The sequence below is a fragment of the Pelophylax lessonae genome (genome assembly GCF_965119305.1).
Source record: "Pelophylax lessonae genome assembly, chromosome: 5".
NCBI lineage: Eukaryota > Metazoa > Chordata > Amphibia > Anura > Ranidae > Pelophylax > Pelophylax lessonae.
Window position 1 is genome coordinate 10,962,844 of NC_138772.1, and position 17,346 is coordinate 10,980,189.

General features: G+C 44.6%; 1 protein-coding gene and 1 long non-coding RNA gene across 2 annotated transcripts in view; both read right to left on the reverse strand.

Annotated features, from left to right (window-relative positions):
• Positions 1-6,253: 6,253 nt before the first annotated feature.
• LOC309556774 lies at positions 6,254-7,082 on the reverse strand. The gene is made up of 3 exons (XR_014225338.1): positions 7,046-7,082; positions 6,694-6,901; positions 6,254-6,444 (listed from the first exon to the last, which is right to left on the reverse strand). It is a non-coding gene; the product is annotated as an uncharacterized lncRNA (long non-coding RNA).
• A 1,112-nt stretch (positions 7,083-8,194) lies between these two features.
• Positions 8,195-17,346, reverse strand: part of LOC309557077 (1-phosphatidylinositol 4,5-bisphosphate phosphodiesterase gamma-1-like) — a 232,332-nt gene continuing 223,180 nt past the window's right edge. The window contains exons 29-32 of the mRNA XM_082259683.1: positions 15,589-15,750; positions 13,643-13,731; positions 11,615-11,799; positions 8,195-8,706 (exon numbers count right to left, since the gene is read on the reverse strand). Of these exons, the coding sequence (XP_082115809.1) occupies positions 8,655-8,706; positions 11,615-11,799; positions 13,643-13,731; positions 15,589-15,750 (488 nt within the window). The 3' untranslated portion in view covers positions 8,195-8,654. The remainder of the gene's footprint in view (positions 8,707-11,614; positions 11,800-13,642; positions 13,732-15,588; positions 15,751-17,346) is intronic.

Genomic DNA, 17,346 nt, shown 5'->3' on the forward strand with positions numbered 1-17,346 from the left:
TGCCCTACTGACACCAATCTCTGCCCTACTGACACCGTCCACTGCTCTGCTGATATACATGCATGAGTTTTTGTGCTCTAGGGCGGTGCCAGGACAAGGTCATCTGGAGGGCAGGGTGAACATACCACACTGCCCACCCATCCACCCAAGATGCATGAGCATTGTGTGTCAGCAAACCCCCCCCCCCCAAAAAAAAACTGAGAACTAATCTGCATGCTTACCCCCTAAGCATAAATTACCTCTCCTCCCAGTACAAATCTTCCCCATGCTGAAATTCCAGAACAAATCTTTGTCCCCCCCCCCAAAATAAAAAAAATCCCCCCCTCCTAGAATAAATCTTTTACCACTAAAATTTCCCATCCAAGTAGACATCCTCTCCCCTCTACTCAAAATCCCCCCTCCCAGAACAACTCTCCACCCCCCCCCCCCCATCCCCAAATTTCCCCTCCTAGCACAAACCCTCTCCCAATCATTCCCTACTCGCCCAAATCCCCCCCCCCCCCACAAAAAATTTCCCCTTCTAACACAACAACCCCCCCCCCCCCCCACAATATCACCTGTTCTAGCACGAAACCCCTAAACCGCCACTCCTAGCAGACCACCCCACCGAGATTTCCACTCCTAAAGCAATTCTTACCACCCCCCATATTCCCCCCAACACAAACCCCCTCCCCTCCAATCTTGTCATGGCACCCTCCCACCTCACATGATACCACGGTGCGCAGGGCAGCCGCCTCTCCTGCCCCCAACCCACCCCCCTTGTCCCAGCCCTGCAGTGGGGTGCATACCCCAATGCAATACGTTGCGCACACCAATGCTTGGAAGACTGGCACTAAGTTCCTGGGGACAGCAAAGCACAATCACTGTGCAAAACTACTGAGCAGGAAGCAGATACTGCATATGTAATAAGCCAATGCGGATGCTCCATATATAATCACAAACTATACACTGAAACCAAATTTTTAATACAGTGAGAAGGTTATTTTTCATTAAGCTGATCACATGTACAGTATATTGAATGGGGAAAAACTGAAAAGACTTTTGTTTCCCTTTAATATCTCAGGGTAATGATTTTCAATGTACAATGCATTCAATAAATTAAAAAAAAACAAGTAAAGGAGTTTATCTTTTTTTATTAAGAGTAATTTTGTCACAATTCTTCCAGTTTAATATCCAGCAATGCCAACACTTTTCTTCCATAAATACATTGAATACACCACAGCCATTCAACACGGCGACTCTTTGCCCCCCCCCCCCGACCTGGCAATAAGGCACTCCAGTGTATAACTCGTGGCATCCCACAGTCCACATCTGAGGTCTATAAGGCACTCCCAGGGTGAAGCCGCCCAGTCCCGAGCCAACACCGACCTCCCGGCTACCGAGAGACCATGAGATGGTGCGTTGGGACTAGTAGTTCTTCAAGAACTGCAGTCTGCCCAAGCCTGACTGATGTTTCACATTACTGAGTACGCTAGAGCATTCCCTCGTATGGGGTTCCCCAACCTTTGTCACTATGCATTTAATATCTGGTGGTGATCTCACCAATGCATGGCTCAGTATTTGTCATCATCAGAATGAAAGGACTTTGAGCTAAAAATTACCTAACTCATGCCCTCATCAAGTTCTCCAACAAAAGTAAAGACCTCAAATGCACATGAACCCAAATTCCCACAGGACAAACCGATTTACGCCACTACTAAGCCCATCTCACTGGGTCACCTGTCCTGAAGGTCAGATGGCAAAGCTGAGACAGGGCTTGTTCCATGCCCCAAACTGCTTTATTGACCTAAACAAACATGAAGCCCCACCTGGAACCTTCCCGCAATGCATTTCACCCAAGAATGATTAAGCCCAGTGAAATGCATCGATCAGAGGAGGTCATAGGCGGGGCTTCATAGGTATTTGCCGGGATTAATATAGTTTCTTCCTGTGCCAGCCTCCAAATTCCCATTGTTTTGTCTGCTCAAGACCAGGCAGCACCAACACTATGGCATCCTATGAATTAGCTCAAGTCCAAACATAGAGAATATTGTCCAACTTGGGTGATGAGCAAAACCTGCGCTCTGCCTTTTTGAGGACTCCCTTGCTTGCTTGACGCATGCTCTTCACTGTGGTCTCCTGCCAACCCATTCATTTGTTGGAGCCTGGTTAAATACCCTGAATTTCTGGTATTGTGACTCCCAACCTGTGATGTTGAAGTGATGGGTCAAGTGCCGTGACACTGGGGCCGGAAAGGCCCTCAGCCTTGGGTAAGCTCCAACCTGACCAAGAACTTACACACAGCTTTTCCTCATGGCTCTTGTGGGTTAATGGATTAGTGGTGGAGCGTGTGGAAGGCATGTACTAGTACATGGGCGTCCGCAGAACTTTTTTCAGGGGGGGGGCAACATTTTAAGGTCACCAATGCTCAGCCCCTTTTCAGCAATGTCATGAAGGGGAGGGGCTTAGTCATACTTATTTTGAGTATTTATTTTTAAAGAGCAAACAGTAGCATTTCTTTTTAAAGCATTTGTTAACCTAAAAAAAAAAAAAAATGGATCCTGTTCCCTTAAAGCATGTAATACAGCTAACTGCTTTGCTGTGTAATTTGTCCCCTTCTATCACCTAAAATACCTGGCTGATCCGGCCGTGCTTTGTCCTCCCTTCTGTAAACTGACCACAGTATACCATGGCTGGTGAGCCCTGACACCGTGGTCAGTTTACGTGCTTCCATCATCTGCAGCTCTCCTGTCCTCCTCTGTCCTCTCTCCCCCCTCTCTCCCTGCCTGTCTGCTCCTGTGTCAGTGCCCCTCCCCTCCTGCTGCTTTAGTTTCATTTAAAGTTTCATATCCTATCCAATCTGCTTAATAATCCTGTGTGCCCCTGTGTCTGTGTTTTATAAAAATAAGCCATTTTATACAAGTTTTCAGAGCACCACTCGCCACTCACGTAACCCATTCCCCCTCCCCTACTCCTCCCCTCCTGACTGACATCAGAGAGGAATCCTCAGCCCTGCCCGCTGCAGGCAGCTTTTAGACAGGGAGAGGAGAGAGCCGATGGGTCACGTGAGTGGCACCAAGCCCTCTGAAAACTGGTAAAGAACGGCTTGTTTTTTTAAAACACACACAGACACAGGGCCACAGGATTATTAAACAGACCAGACAGGATGGTATAAAGTGGCTTAACAATCACTTGAAAGGGGGGGCATTTGCCCCCCCCCCCCTGCCCCTACCTGCGGATACCCATGTACTAGTAGCAGTTGGGGCATGCTATCAGTTACTTATAGGGCCGGGACAAGGAGTGGGCAGCAGGCGCAGGTGGGCAAAGAATAGACACAGGGTGGTACACCAGTTCTAAGGCATGTATTAACAGTTGGGGAGGGAGGTTCTGGATCCTTGCCTTGGGCACTTGACTGCCCTGTCCCTGTACTGGTTACAGGTTTGCTTTAATAGTTCCTTAATTAAAAATGAAAGGTCTACTTAAAAGCTAGTTCCTCAATAATCTAAATAAAGAAAAAAGTAAAATATGCCAACCTTACATCTGACTTCCTGTGTGCTTGCATGTTCTTGCAATGTTTTTGCTTTCCTAGGACCCAACAACATCACCCTCACCTTGGTGAGCACACCACAAGCCGAGGTGTAGGGTGAGTAACTTTGGGAAATATGTTGACCTTACATGAAAATGCATGGTTTGCTTTAGGTTGAATATGTTTGTATTCTAAATGGCTGGGCCAAGTCCTGCAATATTTTCCAGGATGCCACGATCTTTTATTGGCCTTGGGCAGACCATTCAGTGGGAAGGTGGATACACATACATGATGAGGTCTGTACTAATGCTGGGGAACTGGATTGTGCGTTGGAAAACAGGGGTCTTTGCTACTGCAATCGAGAAAAAAATTTGGTGTCAATACATTGTCTACCCGTGAGTCAAAAAATAAGAGCTCAACTCACTGCTACTACCCAGTACCCATAATCCTCTCCCGGAGGGGAAGATAATTTGCACATCCATAGAGGCTTGGAAAAGGTGGGAGGCAGCAACAAATCATAGACCATCAACATCAGCAATAAAAACATTTCTTAAGCTGAAAAATGGAAAATTGTATCAAATACTTACCGTAATTTTCCTTTTCTGGTGCCAATCCATGGTGGCACACTTGGTAATAGTCCCACCCACCAAACCAGTGCAAAGCTTTAAAGATTGAATGCCCATATAACAGCCTATTCCCTGTACATCGCTAGAAATGAACTGGGTGGGTTTAGTATATGAATAGGCACTAGGAAAGGAAATTCATGGTAGATATTTTATACAATTTTCCATTTTCCTGGCACCAACATGGCAGCATACATGTGGTAGATCAATAACTAGCTACCAGAGTGGAAAGCTTTAGTAAATCTTATCATATAGGAAAGTGAGTAAGCTACCAGCTTCCCACCAAAGAAAGCTGTAGTGAGGACTACTAAGCCCATCACTAGTGCTGAAAGAACGTGCCGGATTGGCTGTCCTACCTATCAATGTGGCCTACATCTCTGCATAAGGTGCCCATGACGTTCACAATGTGCAGATGCTGCTGGTCGAACATACAGCAATTACTTATGGCAGCCCAGCCATATAGTGGGCCCTTAGAATTAACTTTAGGAATGGGTTGTTGTGTGGCATTAGCTTTGTGCTGGTCTTGTAGGCGGGGCTACTACCACATCTATGCTGCCATGTTGGTGCCGGAAAAGTAAGTTTTCATAAACCGGTAATAAAATTGTGATATCCTGCGTTGTAGCTTTTTTAGTGATTTCAGTAGTTTTTCACAAGGTGGTTGGAAGGTATATGACTGACAGAAAGTGACCCCGTCCTGCCGTCTCTCCACCAGCTATACCAATGACCACATTCTGCTGTCTCCACCAACTTCACCATTGACCATTTATGTTAAAAATACAGAAGAGCGAGGGCAGGAAAAGACCAAAGTGCTCCATTGAGTCTGGCCCTTTTTTACATTTTTTTGGTTTCTTTTTAACCTTTTTTTTTAAGTATAGATCTCTGTTTATCCCAACCATGTTTAAATTCACTTACTTTTAGTTGACTAGTCCAACAGTGAGTGAATTTAAACAAGCTTGGGATAAAAGTTTTGCTGGAGAAAGGCACTACATGACATATGTGGACACCCCTCCAAATGACACATTTCCTGTCCCGGTGACACCCTGTGCTCCTCTCCATAGGAATAGAAGGATATGATGTATGTGGTCACCCCACAAAATTGCACATGTCCTGCCCCATTGACACCCTGTATTCCTCTATATAGGAACAGGAGTAGAAGATGTACATTGACACCCTCCACATTAAACCTGTTCTGTCCCCGTTGACACCCTATGTTCTCCATAGGAATAAGAAGATATAATGTATGTGGCCACCCCACAAAATTGCACATTTCCTGCCCTAGTGACACCCCGTATTCCTCTACATAGGAGCAGGAGGATAGGATGTATGTGGAAACCCTCCAAATTAATCATGTTATGTCCTGGTGACCCCCCATGTTCCTCTCCATAGGATTAAGAAGATATTATGTATGTAGCCACCCCACAAAATTGCACATTTCCTGCACCAGTGACACCCTGTATTCCTCTTCATAGGAACAGGAGGATAGGATGTAGGTGGAAACCCTCCGAATTAAACATGTTCTGCCCTGGTGACCCCCCCCCCCCCCACATGTTCCTCTCCATAGGAATAAGAAGATTTGCTGTATTTGGACACACCTCCAAATTAAATACAGTACTTCCTATCCCAGTGACACTTTGCATCCTTCCCCATTGGAATTGGTAGATGTGATGTACATGACCTCCCTCCAAATTGCACATTTCCTCTCTTGGTGATACCCTATTTTCTTCTTCATAGGAAAATGAGAATAAGACTATGTGGGCATGCCTCCAGATTACACATTTCCTATCCTTTGACACCCTGTGTTCCTTTTCATATAGATAGGAGGATATGACATATGCAGACATCCCCTCCAAATTAAGCACTTCCTGTCCTGATGACACCCTGTGTTCCTCTCCAAAGGAATAGGAAATTTATGATGCATGTGGCCACCTTTTCAAGTTACACACTTCCTGTCCCGGTGACACCCTGAATCCTTCCCCTTGGAATATGAAGATGTGATGTATGTTGCCACCCCTCCAAGTTACACACTTCCTGTCCCTCTTCATTGGAATAAGAATATATGCCGTATATGGCCACCCCTCCAAATTACACACTTTCTGACCTGATGAGACCTTGTGTTTCTCTCCATAGGAATAGGAATATATGCCATATATGGCCACCCCTCCAAATAAAGCACTTCCTGTCCTGGTGACGCCCTGTGTTCCTCTCCATGGGAATATATGAAGTATGTTGCCACCTGTCCAAATTACACACTTCCTGTCCCAGTGACACCCTGAATCCTTCCCCTTGGAATATGAAGACTTCCTGTCCTGATGACATCTTGTGTTCCTTCCCAAAGGGAATAGGAATATATGATGTATGTAGCCACCCCTCCAAGTTACATACTTCCTGTCCTGGTGACACCTTGAATCCTTCCCATTGAAATATGAAGATGTGATGTATGTGGCCACGCCTCCATATTACAAACTTCCTGTCCTGATGACACCTTGTGTTCCGCTCCATTGGAATAAGAATATATGACGTATACGGCCAGCCCTCCAAATTACACAATTCCTGTCCTGGTGACACCCTGTGTGCCTCTCCATTGGAATATATGAAGTATGTGGCCACCCCTCCAAATGACACGTTTCCTGTCCCGGTGACACCCTCAGTCCTTCCCCTTGGAATATAAAGACTTCCTGTCCTGATGACATCATGTGTTCCTTTCCATAGGAATAAGAATATATGACGTATACGGCCAGCCCTCCAAATTACACACTTCCTGTCCTGATGTCATCTTGTGTTCCTTTCCATAGGAATATATGCCGTATATGGCCACCCCTCCAAATTAAGCACTTCCTGTCCTGGTGTTCCTCTCTATGGGAATATATGAAGTATGTTGCCACCCGTCCAAATGACACACTTCCTGTCCTGGTGACACCCTGAATCCTTCCCCTTGGAATATGAAGACTTCCTGTGAATTTGCATATGGCCACATGCGATGGTGAGCCTCCAAAATTGAAAGTCCTAAAATCCAATGAATGAACGGGGCGGGGCCAGGGATAGTCAGGCTGGGCAGGAAAAAGTTAAATGATGCTGGACGCCCTCCAGCCATAAAATGGGACAGAGCTCTATCTGACTTGTTGCGTCTTCTAATGCACATTGTGAGAAGCTCACAGTGTGCAGTGAAATCAGAGGAAGCCATTTCAGTCCAGGAGAGGAGCCGCTACAACTGTGCAAAACTGAGAAACCCCAGCTTTATGTATGAAACAATACTGTAAGAAAAAACAATCAGTAGTAGTAGTAGAGATGTAGATCTGCCACCCAGCGGAGATGATAATGAACACACAATCAGTGGGCTCTGAGCTGGATATAATAATTACGCTTCAAAGCAAAATGCAAGAGCCTGGAGGAAGGTGGACCCTGTCTACTCTCTCTGCTCACAGCATGCAGAGTACAAGCAGAGTTCAGCCTGCAGGGGAACAAATATACTTAACAGCAAGAAGCAATAATATAGAGCCTTAAGGAGGAACTCCAGTAGAAAATACGGCCTCGCTCTTTAGAGTAAAGCTCCCATTTGTGGGGAACAAGGACTCATCCTGGACTGGAGTTCCTCTTAATGGCTCGTATGGTTTATATTTGTGCTTGTGTTAAATGCAACTTAATCCCCCCCCCCCCCTATTAATTTCTATTGGATTGAACCAACATGGCGCCAATTTGGTCCCCAGGATAGCGGCATGGGCCATTCTCCACCGCCAACAGGGGGCATCACAGCTGAGTGTTTTGTTTTATCGCGTTTTCAAGCCTAAAAGCCTTTAATGAAATCTCCGCCGCCGTCTTTACCTGAAAAACACAACCACACGATTGGGGTTTTCTATTAGATGTCAACAGCGTGACGCCAATGGCAGCGGATCACATGGGGGAGATCCCATTAGCCAGATAAAGTGCAGTTCTATGTAACAACTCTGTTCCTCCGATACAGCGAATCGCCCGTCAGGCCGATAAGTGCCTCATGAATAATTAAATATATCTTTACTCTACACTCTATCCATATACATCCAGCTAAGGAATTCTCGTCATCTAGGGATGACGCAAACCGATACCACAGGTAGGAAGTGGAGCCCTTGAAACTGACAACAATATTTCACTAAATAAAATTGAACCGCGTGGAAAGTCTATGCTGGTAGCACAAACGTGTCTATGTGCACGTGCGCGCGCCACTGCATACCAATGAATGCTTTGTATTGTATGTCTTGCGTACATGGATCTGTAGCCCCCCACACATGCTGCGGATGATGTATTGCGGCGGTTTTATCGTCCATCGCACAAGAGAATCGTTCAAGAGAGATTATATTGCTGTCACCGGTCTTGCGTCTGTAGCCCAAGGCCATGAGGGGAAGTCGTTATATACACGCCTCTAAGGGAGACCTCAGACAAGACCTCTCTTGTCATTGGCCATTTCTGTGGACAGTTCAGTGGAGTCTCTTGGGTTCAGCAAATAGTTCACGGGAATCGAGAAGAAGAGAGCAGGAATTCCATGTGAAAGATGCTCAGTTCCTCTTATTCATCAGCTGTCGGTCTCTCCTCTTCTTTTCCATGAGTCTGACGGACAGAAAGATAAACAGAAATAATCAGTTACAGATCTCAAACCCACATCCAGTTTTAGTATGATAGAGTATCCAACTCATATACACTGTAAAGGATCCGAATCAAATATACTCTATGGCCAAAGAATGGCAGACACCCGACCATCACAGCTATAGAAGCTTGTTAGACATCCCATTCCAAGTTAATGGGCATTAATATGGAGTTGTCTACCCCCTCATTAATGATTTGTTGGTATCTCATTCCAAGACCATGACCATTGATATGGTACCCCATAACCATTACTATGGAGTTGTCTACCCCTCCCGCCCCTCCATGGCTTGTTGGACATCCCATTCCAAGATGATGACCATTGATATGTAGTTGGCATCCCATAGCAATTACTATGGCGTTGTTTGCCCCCCCCCCCATGGCTTGTTGGATATTCCATTCAAAGACAATGACTACTGATATGGAGTTGGCACCCCATAGGTATTACTATGGGGTTGTCTACCCCTCCACCCTCCCATTTCAAGGCCCATGGCCATTAATGTGGGGTTGACTCCCTATGGCCATTTTTATAGAGTGATCTACGGCCGGGCCCCTCTATGGCTTGTTGGACATTCCAAGACAATGACCAACGATATAGAGTTGGCACCCCATGGCCATCACTATGGGGTTGTCAACCCCTCCGCCCTCCCATTTCAAAACCATGGCCGTCAATATGTATTTGGCACCCTATGGTCAATTCTATTGAGTGGTCTGCACCCGGGTCCCTCTATGGTTTGTTGGACATCCCATTCTGACACCATGGCCATTAATATGAAGTTGGCACCCCATGGCCATTACTACGGGGTTGTCAACCCCTTCGCCCTCCCATTTCAAGACCATGGCTATAAATATGGAGTTGGCACCATATGGTCATTACTATGGAGTTATGTGCACCCGAGTCCCCCTATGTTGGACATCCCATTCTGACACCATGGCCATTAATATAAAGTTGGCACCCAATGGCACTTACTATAGAGTTGTTTTCTCCCATACCCCTTCAAGGATTGCTGGATATCCAATTTTAAGACCATGACCATTAATATGGACATTCCATTCCAAGACGATGACCACTGGTATGGAATTGGCACCCCAAAGCCATTACAATGGGGCTGTCTATCCCTCCCCCCTCCAATTTTAAGGCCCATGGCCATTAATATGGAATTGGCACCTTATGGCCATTACTATGGAGTTATCTACCCCCCAGGCCCCTCTATGGCTTGTTGAACATTCTATTCCAAGATGATGACCACTGATATGAAGTTGAAACCCCATGACCTTTAAATAGGTGGTGTTCAACCCCTCCGCCCCCCCCCCCCCCCCGTTTCAAGACCATGACCATTACTATTGATTTGTTTATACCCTGGGTCCTCTATGGCTTGTTGGACATTCCATTCCGAGACAATCACCACTGATATGGAAAGGGCAACCCATGGCCAATACTATTGGGTTGTCAACCCCTACGCCCTCCCATTTCAAGACCATGGCCATTAATATGAAGTTGGCATCCCATAGCCATTACTTTGGAGTTGTCTACCCCCCTGCCCTTTCAATGCTTGCTGGATATCCTATTTCAAGACTATAACCATTATTTTGGACATTCCATTCCAAGATGATGACCACTGATATGGAGTTGGCACCTCATGGAGTTGTCTACACCCGGGTCTTTTTATGGCTTGTTAGACATCCCATTCAAAGACCATGGGCATTAACATGGAGTCAGTACCTCATTGCCATTACTATAGAGTTGTCTACCTCCCTGCCCCTCCATGGCTTGTTGGACATCTCATTCCCAGACCACAGCGATTATTATGGAGTTAGTACCTCATTTCCTTTGCTATAGAGTGGTCTACCTCCCTGCCCCTTCATGGCTTGATGGAAATCCCATTCCAAGACCATGGTTATTAATATAGATTTGGCCCCCCATGGCAATTACTACAATATGTAATTGTTTATTCCCTAATCCTCTATGGCCAATTCTATGGAGTTGTCTATGCTTGTCCCCTTTATGGATTGTTGGACATCCCATTCCAAGACCATGGGCGTTAATATGGAGTCAGTACCTCATTGCCATTACTATATGGTTGTCTACCTCCTTGCCCCTTCATGGCACGTTGTACATCTCATTTCAAGACCACGGCCATTATTATGGAGTTAGTACCTAACTTCCATTACTATAGAGTTGTCTATCTCTCTGCCCCTTCATAGCTTGTTGAACATCTCATTCCAACACCACAGCCATTAATGTGGATTTGGCACCCTATGGCAATTACTATGTAGTTGTCTATTCCCTGCTCCTCCATGGTGATTACGATTAAGTTGGCCTCCCTTTGTGGCTATAATATCCTCCAATCTTCTAGGAAGGCTTTCCGCAATATTTTGGAGGATGTCTGTAGGAATTTGCACCAATTTGTGAGCTCAGGTACTGATAGTGGATAAGAAGACCTGGCTAGCAAGCGGTCTTTCAATTCATCCCAAAGGTGTTTAATAGGGTTGAGGTCAGAGCTCTGTGCAGGCCACTCCAGCTCCTCCACACCAAACTGGACACACCATGTCTTTAAGAAGCTTTGTACACAGGGGTACAGTCATGGTGGAAAAGAAAAGGGTCTTCACCAAACTGTTATCACAAGGTTGGAGGAGCACAGATGGTTACAATGTCTTTGTATGATGGGGTATTACCAGGACCCTTCACTGGAGACACCTGCGCTCCATCATTTGAAGGACCACATAGTTTTGGCCATATAGTGTAGAATCAAAAGAATTGGAACCAACTTAAATCCCTATAGGACACCGCTACCAAGTCAGTTTAGAATAGGCTCGAGCAATTTGTATAACTGTGCAAGATGAAGGGAAGGCTGGAGGTCAGACTTAAACTCACTTTCTGTTGCGCACTTCGGTAAGCTCAAGTAGTCTCTCCTGGGCCGCTCGGAGCTCATCCAGCCGCTGCTGGTAGCGGGAGTCGCAGTTATTGGCACGCTCATAGCTGGAAACCTGGTTGGAAAGTTCACTGGCTCTGTCACGCAGCTGCTGGATGGACGTGTATAGATTCTCGTCATCTTCCTCCTGTGTATGGAAGACAGTAGGCCATCATAAGCAGACACCACTGATAGCAAGGTGCAGATTGAAGGGTATTACAGACAGAAAGGAGGAGAAGGAGAAAAGTTTGGGACTTTATATGAGACATATAGTAGAGAAGTCTCCATCCCTGGATCAATATGAAAACAAGGGGAAAAAAATTGGGACTTTGATTGAGGCAAGATGGCGTCTGAAAAACTGGTCATGGTTTAAGTCTCGGTTCACACTAAGTCGCTCCGAATTAGGGGGCGGCCTGTGAATTTGCGTGCAGCGCGACGCCGGCGCGACTTGCACGGACTTCATAAAATGAATGTCTATGCAAGTCGCCTCCAGGTCCCCCCGAAGTAGTACAGGACCCTTTTTCCAAGTCGGAGCGACTTGTGTCGCTCCTATTAGAACGGCTCCTGTACTACACAATGGGAGCGTGACGGACCGCGACTTGTCAGGCTGACAAGTCGCGGTCCAAGTCGGATCAATGTGAATGCGGTCTTAATCCGTATGTTTATTAAATAGTAACAGGTACGAAACATATACCAATGGTAACATCCATATGCAATAACACATGCATAACACACAGCGATACAGTAAACAATCAAGGTAAAATAGTACAATGTATAGAAATAGGGATACATGGTGAGAGCCCATTGAGTAATAACAGAGACATAACATATTACAATGTTGAAATCTAATGCTGTTTATACATGCATATCATAAAGCATAACAGTGTGCCATCGTAATAAAAAGTGGTATGGTATATTAAAATTCAGATGCATCATAAGGACCTACGCGTTTCGTGATAATCATCACTTCTTCGGGGGTGAATGCATCGTAGTTACTCTAACATGTTCTATTTTAGATCTACGATGCATTCGACCCCGAAGAAGGGTTGATTTTACGAAACGCGTAGAGCCTTATGATGCATCTGAATTTTAATATACCATACCACTTTTTATTACGATGGCACACTGTTATGCTTTATGATATGCATGTATAAACAGCATTAGATTTAAACATTGTAATATGTTATGTCTCTGTTATTACTCAATGGGCTCTCACCATGTATCCCTATTTCTATACATTGTACTATTTTACCTTGATTGTTTACTGTATCGCTGTGTGTTATGCATGTGTTATTGCATATGGATGTTACCATCGGTATATGTTTCGTACCGGTTACTATTTAATAAACATACGGTTTTAAACCATGACCAGTTTTTCAGACGCCATCTTGCCTCAAAGTCCCAATTGTTTTCCCCTTGTTTTCACATCAGAGACAGAAAGACAAACCTATTGCAAAAATAGGCTGCAGGCCAAAAGGTAAAAGACTTGTGCAAAATTGCATCATAAAGACAAAAAAAGAAATAAAAAGGAATGTAAAGAAACTATCGACGTTTCCGGTGTGTAACATTTGAGGTGATTAGGATGCCGGGGAGGGATACAGGGACAGTTCAGTTCTTCATTCACCAAATAATGTCACTTTATCAGTCTGGTTGTGTAAATTATTATTATAGATTTCATTAACCATTTCAGTAACGGGCTGTCCCTTTCGTCCCCTTCCTGCCCAGGCCAATTTTTAGCAGCCATGCAAAACTGTACCCATATAAAATATATTTTTTTTTTAAAACAGGAGTTTTTTTTGGTGGTATTTAATCACCACTGGGTTTTGAGTTTTTGCTAAACAAATGAAAAAAGATTGCAAATTAAAAAAAAAAAAAAAAAAAAAAAAAAAAAGGTACTTCAAAAATGACAGGTCCACTTTACAGAAAAGCCCCTAAGGGCACACTCAGTACGAGGTGATGGAGACCAGCCGGGAAGATCTCAGGTACGGCACCTTAGCGTTGACGATCTCAATGTGCACCAGCAGGGCCGCCAGCTCCAGCTCCTCACTGTAACTGTTCCGCAGGGGGACCGAGCGATAACCTAGACACAGAAAATACGGGTCAGCAAAATCCTCTCTCTGCACAATGGTAAATGGGCTTTGCAGATTAAAGAAGGACTCCACCCAAACATAGAACTGAAATAAATACACGGCACATGGGCTGTTTTTATTTTTTCTGCAAGCATTTCTTACTCTGCTCAGCCTGCTTTCTGATTTCCATTTTATTGCCACACTGCATAAACCAAGCGAGGCGACACCACTATTCCCTTTTCTCTCCAGCTCCCAGTGAATGAAATATGTTGGACCTGACAGTATTTTAACCTTGAATTGCAGCCCACTGGCTCTCAACTGTCCACTCCCAACCTGATTCCTACTACTCAGAGCACCATAGGACGATGATATAAAGCTAGATTTCAGGTATATATTGGATATGTATCAAAAGAGAGACCTGAAATGAATTCAAAAATATAAAACCTTAATTAAAGCGGAGTTCCATTCAAAAGTGGAACTTCCGCTTATTTGTCCCCCCCCCCCCCCCCCCTCCGGTGCCACATTTTGCACCTTTCAGGGGGGAGGGGGAAGCGGGTACCTGTTTGTGACAGGTACGCTGTCCCCTCTTCCGTTGGACCTCGCCACAGCAAGGTACGTCAGATGTTCGCCTCCTACTCCTCCCTCTGCTTCCAGGCCAGTTACCTTTGCACATGCGCAGTAGGGACCCTGCCGTGAAGTCGCAAGGCTTTACTGCCGGGTTCACTTACCAGCAATGGCGGCGGCAGCATCTGACATAATATATATATATATATATATATATATAGTTATTATATATATATTTTTTTTTTTAGCAAAGACTCTGGAGAATAAAATAGCGGTCGTTGCAATATTTTTTTTTTCACGCGGTATTTGCACAGAAGTCTTTCAAACGCAATTTTTTTTTTTAAAAATACACTTCACTGAATTAAAAGAATAAAACTAAACAGTAAAGTTATCCAAATTTTTTTCTATAATGTGAAAGATGATGTCAAGCCGAGCAAATAGATACCTTACATGCTATGGTTTAAAATTGCGCACACCCGTGGATTGGAGACAAACTACGGTACATAAAAATCTCCATAGGCGACGCTTTGAAAGTTTTTAATGGTTACCAGTTTAGAGTTACAGAGGAGGTCTTTTTCTGGAATTATTGCTCTCGTTCTGACAATCGCGGCAATACCTCACATGTGTGGTTTGAACACAGTTTTAATTTGCAGGCGCGACTTACGTATGTGTTTTCTTTTGTGCGTCAGCTCACCGCGACGGGGGCGCTTTAAAAATTTTTTTTCTTATTTATTTAATTTTTTTATTTTTAGCACGGTTTAAAAAAAAAAAATTTGATCACTTTTATTGCAGTCACAAGCAATGTAAACATCCCTTGTGACAGTAATATGCAGTGACAGGTACTCTTTATGGAGGGAGTGTGTCATTTTTTTAACTCCCCCTGACTACCAAACCTGAGGCATTGTTACTTCCACCGGCATCAGTCTGGAACCTTTAAAGCAAGGGTCTTCAAACTTTGGCCCTCCAGTTGTTCAGGAACTACAATTCCCATCATGCCTAGTCATGTCTGTGAATGTCGGAGTTTTACAATGCCTCATGGGATGTGTAGTTCTGCAACAGCTGGAGGACCGTAGTTTGAGGATCCCTGTCTAAAGTCTAATGGACAGTAAACTGGACCTTTGTTTAGTGTGGAGACCCCTGGTTTAGGAGAACATTCGCCTATTGGCAGCCCCTGAAGCTAAGCCAACTTTACTAACAGATCCTGTCTGAAGGGAGCCAGCAGTTCAGCCAGTAGACTGAAGTTCTCCATTATAGAAGTATGACATTGCCGATTCAATCAGTGTATGGCAGCCGACATTGCTCACCTGTCTTCAGCGCCTTCACGGGAAATGTGGCCTGAGCCAGGAAGTTGGGGTCGCTGAACATGTCCTCCTCGTACACCACAAACCTCAGGAAGGCAAACTCTGGATTATTGATGTCAAATACAAACTCTTTCATCAACCAAACCGGGTTCAAACCGTTATCAGCTGTACAAGGAAGAGAGAGGGGCATGCTTCAATACAGGGGATATAGTAAACCAATACGGTGAGGGGAGGGGGGATATAGTAAACCAATTTGGGGGGGGGGGGGGTATAGAAAACCAATATGGGAGAATATAGTAAAGCAATACGGGAGGATATAGCAAACCAATACGGGAGGATGTAGTAAGCCAATACGGTGAGGGGGGGGGTATAGTAAACTAATATAGGGGGGTGTATATAGAAAACCAATAAGGGGGGATATAGTAAACCAAGACGGGGGATATAGTAAAGCAATACAGGAAGGATATAGTAAACCAATATGGGGAGGGTATAGTAAACCGATACGGGGGATATCTTAAACCAATATGGGGAGGGTATAGTAAACCGATATGGGGGGATATCTTAAACCAATATGGGGGATATAGAAAAATCAATACGGGGAGGATATAGTAAACCAATACGGGGGAGGGGGAAGGGGTGGTAAAGTAAACCAATATGGGGGGGGATATAGTAAACCAATAGGCGGGAATTTAGTAAACCAATATTGGGGGGGGGGAATATAGTAAACCAATATGCGGGAATATATTAAACCAATATGGGGAGGGGGGATATAGTAAACCAATATAGGGGGATGTAGTAAACCCATACGGGGAGGATATAGTAAACCAAAAGGAAGTAGATATAGTAAACTTATAGGAGGGGATATAGTAAACCAATACGGGGAGGATATAGTAAACCAATACGGGGGGGGGGGGGGTGGTAAAGTAAACCAATATGGGGGGGAGGAATATAGTAAACCAATACAGAGGGGGGAGGGGTAAAGTAAACCAATACAGAGGGGGGGGGAATATAGTAAACCAATAATATGGGGGGAGATATAGTAAACCAATACAGGGGGATATAGTAAACCAATACGGGGGGATATAGTAAACCAATACGGGGGGATATAGTAAACCAATACGGGGGGGGGATATAGTAAACCAATACGGGGGGATATAGTAAACCAACACGGGGGGATATAGTAAACCAACACGGGGGGATATAGTAAACCAATACGGGGGGATATAGTAAACCAATACGGGGGGATATAGTAAACCAATACGGGGAGGATATAGTAAATCAATACGGGGGGATATAGTAAACCAATACGGGGGGATATAGTAAACCAATACGGGGGGGATATAGTAAACCAATACGGGGGGATATAGTAAACCAATACGGGGGGATATAGTAAACCAATATGGGGGGATATAGTAAACCAATACGGGGGGATATAGTAAACCAATATGGGGGGATATAGTAAATCAATACGGGGAGGACATAGTAAACCAATGCGGGGGGATATAGTAAACCAAAAGGAAGTAGCTATAGTAAACCAATACGGAGGGGGGGGGGGGTTGGTAAACCAATAAAAGGGGAATATAGTAAACCAATACAGGGGTTTATGTTAAACCAGTATGTTAAACCAGTATGGGAGGTATATAGTAATATAAAATGAGGGGATTTGGTAAACCAATATAGGGGATATATAGTAATCCTTAAGCTACGTACTAATGAAAGAGTATGTAAACCCTAAAAATGGACTTTACTTCGACCCGATTA